A 6,824-nucleotide genomic window follows, 5' to 3' on the forward strand; every position below is an offset into this window, starting at 1 on the left:
TGAAAAAAATGGGCCCAAACACAATAGATCCAAAATATCTGTTTTCGTTGACGCAATTCTTCAGGGGAAAAACAGTTCCGAAATAAATATTTTGTTCTTGAATGCGGATGAAACAGAAAAGGAATTACAGGTCTGCTCTGTTCGTGCTTCACCACCCCACCCCCCCCCCCCCCAAGTTATCTAACAGGTGTCATTATATAGTAAGGTTTTATGTGATAACATAGCACGTGTACCTTGGGGTGGAAGTAAACTGCATCTACTAAGCCTTGGCGGGATCAAAAACAGAAAATATCCAGAATGCCAGAATTACATACTCAACTATGGAAATTCAAGCAAAAAAATGTCAAATGATGTGCCTAAAATTGAGATAGAGAAGCATGCTCTATTTGCATATCAATTTTGAGAGTCAAACTGATATTGCCGCAAATTTGTGTGTGACTTTTTCCCAGCGGGATTACTCAAGATGAAGAAATGGTTCATTTTCTAGGAAAACAAACTGAAAATCAGAACTGACTCACTTGACAGACTTACTTTAATACTTTGAGGTCTAAATTGGTCAGACGACTTGCACATAACTGTACGACTTAAACTACTCAAAAACAAAGAAAACAGGTATGTTTTTTATTCATAAACGATTAACTTCCAGGATTGCCGGGTTTTTCTCTTTATATCCCACCCTAATCCACCAAAACACAATCACAAACAAAAAAACACGCCCGCAGGAACGCAAGCACGAAGACATACATATAATGCCAGCTACCCCCCCCCCCACCCCACCGCCAAGCCCCTCCACCAGCGCTCTTATATTTAGGCAAAATTATTTGCTGGGGGTGGATACATAGTATAATGTGGCGTCTAGAGAAAGAGTATACATCCCAAATTCCGGATATTTTAGAAAAACAAGTGCAAGAAAATAAGAAAAAAAAGTGGAAAAGAGAAGGAGGAGAGATGGTGAAAGAGACAGACAAGATGCAGAAGGAGTTCGATACTCAGGCAGCCCAATGGCCTCATGTGAGGAAGACAGCGGATGAGATGACAAAGGAAGAGAAACAGGCACTACACAGCGCAAAAGTTAGTCTCGTATAAACTTCCCAAAGAGAGTATGTAGTGAATGCACATTGCTCTTAAAGTTACATGCAAAGTAACTTTATAAGGATCTTTTCCGTTTGTGCCCCCCCCCCCCCCACCTTAGTGGACACATATTATTTGCACCCCCCAGACGCACGTGCCATATTTTTACATGATGGTTTACTATGTAATGGCACGTGCTCTGTAACTGGGGGGCGCATAACGTACTGGGGGGGGGGGGGCAGAAACGGAAAAGATCCCTTTATAAGTATGAATATGCTTAAACACGTATCAGTTGGGGGTGCAAAAATGCGCAGGGGGTGTGGTGGGGCGGGGTGCTACTGCTATGACATAAAAGATCCCGAGCACCGGGGGTATAATTTATATGCCCACTAAGCTGGGGAGCCGAAACAGAATAGATCCTTTCAAATCTATAATAATGGTCTGTAGTCTCTGAGAAAAAGTGGGGGCTGGAAACATTTCAGTATGAGCTGTAAAGTGGGATCTATTGTGCCCCCCTCATGTTTTTTATGCAACTCATTACAAATTGTTGTATTTTGTTGTTATATAGCACGATACTATGTAAAAAATTTGCATTTAAAAAATTAGCCCCCATGCAACCACAAATTGTGTCCATTAAATATTTTTTGTTATTTTGGGTCTTGAACACAGCCTGAAGAGAACTTTCATTTTCATTTATTGATTAAATTGAAATGAACAATACAGTAATTTAAAAATAGTGAATTTTATGCATTAGAGATTTGTGGACAAAAAAGTATGACAAAAAGTAAGATGAAATTAAATTTGGGATCTTTTCCGTTTGTGCCCCCCACAAGCCTACTGGGTGCATATTATTTACACCCCCCCCCCCCTCCAAGACGCACGTACCATTTTTTTACAATGATTTACTATGTAATGGCATTGTTGTGTAACGGGGGGGGGGGGGCATGGGGCATGGGGCAAACTGGGGGGGGGGGGGGGGCACAAACGAAAAACGGCCAAAATTCCATATTTGACTTAATTCTTTTATTAAAAAACCTCTGTGATGACAATTTTGAATAAAGGATTTTCACGAGTACGTTAGCTTTTGTTATCGAGACCCACGTCGGAAGAAATTTCAAAAACTTTTATTCAAGAACCTCTTTTGAATTTTTTTATCTTCAATTTTTTGGGAGCACTTGAAGTTTCTAAAGAACACCTGCAGTTTTGGGAGCACCTGCACTGTTGAAAAAGTTAAAAACAACTGTTTTCCAAAGAATTTTTGTTGACTAATAACGCTTTAGAAATACCATTTTTTTCAAATGCATTATGGCAACTCTGTTCAGTGCAGTTTCAAATTTAAAGCTATTAAATTTTTTTACGGCGTGTGAATTTGATGTTCGCAAATCATATGCAAAAAATTTTTTGACAAAACTTCCTTTTAAAGCCTTTTAATGAAAACCCAACCACTTAATCAAGCTTGATCTCCTATATGGGCAATTCAACGATGTTTTTCATGTTTTGAATGATGTTTTTCGTTTTTCGTTACACTGTACTGTAAAATGATGAAAAATTCTGAAGTTTCTTCATGCTGACAATAAAGGTATTTTTGAAGAGGAAATTAAAATTAAAATCATTGAAAAAAATAGAGATCATTGGCAATTGATGACCGCGGGGGTCGACCGGTCTGGGTTATGGGTGGAACGAGTTGCAGTGGTGGGATTGGGGGGTTAAGTGAGTGATGAAGCTAATGTGGGGGAGGGGATGAAGAGGGGGGAGGGGATGAAGTGGGCGCGTGAACTCAAACTCTAACTGGAACTCTAAGAACCACCCTTCGCACCATGCATTTATGTCTCCAAAACAATTTTTGGTGAATCGCATACTTAGAGTCTTTAAGCCGAAAGGTTGCAAGAGAATCTAATGCCCGGCAGTCGATGCCTCTTTATCCCGTTTGTGAGGACGAAAAGTCGAAAGGGTCATACGAAAGGCCGAAGGGGTCAGACAAAAAATCGGTCCAGCAAAAAAATTGCATTAAAAAGACCGCAAGAGTAATGTAATTGCTACAAACTTCGTTTGAGAGCAATTAATAATTTTGAATGCTGAAAATGCCAGGGTGTTGATTTTAGCCATTTTATCATGGAGAGGCTTTAATGCGATGTAACCTCAATGTTTTTTTTATTTAATGTAAATTACCCCACATTTTAGTTGGGTAATTTAATGATTTTATAATTTTACATAATGTTATGTTCTTAACTTTACATTGCCTCTTCTGCCATTTGTTTTTTATTCTAATGTGTACCAGAGGAAATTAACAATGTTCTTTTTTGTTAGAATGTAAACTTCAAGCCGACAGTGATGCGATACTTATCACGAGAGTAAAATACAAATAACAACTTCTGTTTTGTCTTAGGGAGTGTGGGACATAGGGAAGAGTCATGTGCAGTCGGATGAGGCGGACTGGAAGAAAGAGAAAGAGTTGAATGATGGCAAAATCAAACTGTTCTCCACAAAGTGCCCCAAACTGAAGATGAAAGTGTTCAAGGCTATTGTTAGTATCACAAACTCTATTTCAAATCAACCTGTCACCCATCCCCATCAGTGACTGTGATTACATGTTCATATTGTGTGTTACCTAATTTGGGTATCCAGGCCAAAGGACCTCTGGTCAGGCCATCTTCTCACAGGAGAAAGTCTATGCACAAAATTACAGGGTCCGAATCTTGGTTCGAATGCCCTTATGCCTCTACAATCGCCTGGAATTGGGTTTGACCAGAAAACACGTTGGTTTGAGATGGTCTGATCAGTGGTCGCTTTGATCTGAGTTGCCTGACCACGTCACAAAAATCTGATAAGATGCTTCTTCAAGCGCTCTAATATCTGGACCGTAGTCGCACAAAAGTCTGATTATAGACATTTTCTCAAAAGAAGGAACCTCTAATCAGAACGCATTCTTACATGGGATCTCAGCCTGGGATATGAAACCACAAACATTGCCTCTAAGGTTTCTATTCTGCGCTGGAATAAACCTTTCCTTCGATATTTTAAATGGTTCTCCTATTTAAAATTATGAAAAACAGAAATAAAACTAGATTCCGAGAGCTACAAAATGATATCTTGTTTTTCACTCCGATGTTTATAAAAAAATTGACTGAAGAAAGCCAGCCTGTATCTATTCCCCATTTTGAAAAACAGTGGATCAATAAGTTGAAGTTGTGTTGGTAGATAGAGTTAGATTGGGACTGGAAATCAGTGCACAAAATTCTGTTGGACGTGAAAGACAGTCCCAACTGGAACTCAACCCTGGACTGGTGTGAGAAAATCGTCTTGTTCCCACCCCCTCAAGAGGACAAAACAGGAACAAAAACAATCGTCTCAATTTCCAATAAAGAAAGTAGTTTTTTTCCCTAAATCATCTCAAACTTATTGATGAAAGTGCATGCACAATTTTGATGGGTTAAAACATTCTCTTCCAAACTATAGCAAAAGTCTCTGATCAAAGTGCATGTTTTTTGTAAACCTATTAAGTCAGAAATTACACATTGCTCACAAAAAAGGATTTATGATGTTTTATGGTTGCCACCTCCAAACCAAGATTTTACGCAACAAGTTAATTTTTTCAGATCTGGCCAGATGAAACCCTATCTCCTAACCGCTAATTTCCGCTAAAACCCTAATTTCCGCTAAAAATATAAATTACGGATAACACTATTGGATTTGTTTTAACATATATGACTTTTTGTATGACCCTTATATTAGAAAAAAGTTTCTATGGACGGTAATAATCACAGCCTTAAAGGGGGGATGATGCATGAAATACTTTACTACTAAACTGTTGGCATAATCTATTATAATCTATAACCCTTTTTGTATAAAATGATATTGAGGTTTTTAATGGAGAATATTGTTGAACCAAAGCGGGCACCGGTGATTCCTGGATAACATACATGCGAATTAGTGCAAGAGCATCCAAAATCATTTCACAGCGCGACTTTGTCAGCTGTTTCCGTTCCGAAAATTCCGAAGACTCAGCACTTTGGATCGGAACTCATTGCGATGTTTCAACTTGTCCTCACGCACCAAAACTGGTCCGGGCTGAACAAAATATCCTAGCTATGTATCTTAAAAAAGCTACGGACAATACATGTGTGCTAACACAGATCACGTCTGTTTCGTTCAAAGGCATGATTCTGCAATCTATAATTGACAGTCAAATGAACAAGTCGCTGTCTAATTATGCTCAGGATTTGACAGATAAAGTAAATGATGCAAAAGCGGGAAGGCCGACTGTGAGAAAAACGACGTCCTCAACTAAAAGCAAATCTCCCGAACCGAAACCCAAGGAAACCTGACCCCATACTACGCCCTTTAAAAGCTGCACATCAAAAACGCCCATGAAATAAGAAAAGTGGTAAACTAGCTCTATTTAGACAACCTACGGTGACTAAGAAACAACTTGGAACAATAATATTCATTACTGAGTACGATCTACAATAAAGCTTCATTGTTAAAACTATGGCAACTATGTCCAGCTGCAAAAAAAACTGTGTCCATTGACCTGCTAACCATATAACTTAATTTAATTTTTTAAAGCTGTGAGACCGTGTTAAATTGTCTCTGGCTAGTAGTCATCTAAGATATTATTGAAAAATTTAAAATTTGAAGAGAAAGTCAAAAAGTGGCGCTTTGGGGATAGAGTCATATTGCTCTGTAGCAACTGCGCTTAATATCGTGTTTCAAAATTTGCAAAATATTGAGGAAGGAAATCAATATTAGTGCATTGTATCTTTGATGCTCTAAGAAAAGTTTGGCAAACTTAATAATTATAGTAATTAGCAAGATTGTATTGAGTCCATTAAAATGCCCCCAAATAATTTAGGCTCAATTTAAGGAATATTTTCAAAATTGCTTCATACAATACTTTGATGACATCCCCACCCTGTAAACAAAAAAATGCTTCCCTTAAATCTTTTGCACACGATGTATAACAACGCATGGGAGTTGTAACTGCAAATATTTCATAACACGTCAGAACATACGCATTGTCAATCTTTTCGCCTGCATTCTTTGACTAACTATGACACTTGTCAAGACTTTGGAGGGCCTTGAAAAATAGTGAACTTTTTTAAGGTGACAATTGTGTCAGATTTTGACAGTTTGACTCAATGTATTGTATAAACGTAAATAAGAATCAAAACAACGTAACAAACATTTTGACTGTTTCGATTTTACTATTTCACATTTCATTGCAGATGGTACATTTAACTGAGATCATTTATTGCGATTTATAGTGTGTTAAAGTCTCCAGATCATTTAAACGTGTGTGAACAATAGTAAGCACAATTAGTTGAAATTTTGCTAATTTTGGACATGCATAACCTTCTCATTTGTGCTCAATGTCTGTTTGTGAGCAAGTGTAAAAAACAGACACCAGATTGTAGCTGTTATCCACACCGTCACAAAAGTTGTTCAAACCATTAATGTTGTCTACCACAGTATCTGGTTTCCATGATAGCTGGAGGCGTTTCAATTACACGGAAAGAACGACAGAAATGGTTATATACTTCTCTAAAGACCCTATGTGCAAACGGTGTATCCAGAAATCAATTAAATTTTGCAACTACCCATATCACGGCCCACAATAACAGGTCTCAAATTTGAATATCAGTCCCGGAGGTTGATGGCAGAGCAAATCAATTGCTAAATCGGTCTAGAGACAGTCTGGATGTCCAGTACTCGATTCATGTCACAATATACACTGACTAGTCTTGATTTTTGAT

General features: G+C 38.1%; 1 protein-coding gene across 1 annotated transcript; it reads left to right on the forward strand.

Moving 5' to 3' along the window:
• The first annotated feature begins 455 nt into the window (after positions 1-455).
• On the forward strand, positions 456-5,643 carry LOC142356296 (uncharacterized). Its single transcript, XM_075408236.1, has 5 exons — positions 456-612; positions 896-1,071; positions 3,458-3,595; positions 4,270-4,400; positions 4,961-5,643. Exons 2-5 carry the CDS (start codon positions 949-951, stop codon positions 5,394-5,396), a joined length of 828 nt encoding a protein of 275 aa, XP_075264351.1. The 5' UTR covers positions 456-612; positions 896-948; the 3' UTR covers positions 5,397-5,643.
• Positions 5,644-6,824: the final 1,181 nt, after the last annotated feature.

Source organism: Convolutriloba macropyga, unplaced genomic scaffold (assembly GCF_964194025.1).
Source record: "Convolutriloba macropyga unplaced genomic scaffold, txConMacr16.3 SCAFFOLD_3532, whole genome shotgun sequence".
NCBI classification, from domain to species: Eukaryota; Metazoa; Xenacoelomorpha; order Acoela; family Convolutidae; genus Convolutriloba; species Convolutriloba macropyga.

Coding starts and splice junctions, on each gene's coding strand:
- LOC142356296 (XM_075408236.1), top strand. CDS start 949: ATGGTGAAAGAGACAGACAAGATGCAGAAGGAGTTCGATACTCAGGCA. Junction 3,596..4,269: donor TGAAAGTGTTCAAGGCTATT/GTTAGTATCACA, acceptor TTGTGTTGGTAG/ATAGAGTTAGATTGGGACTG. Junction 4,401..4,960: donor CCCCCTCAAGAGGACAAAAC/AGGAACAAAAAC, acceptor TTGTTGAACCAA/AGCGGGCACCGGTGATTCCT.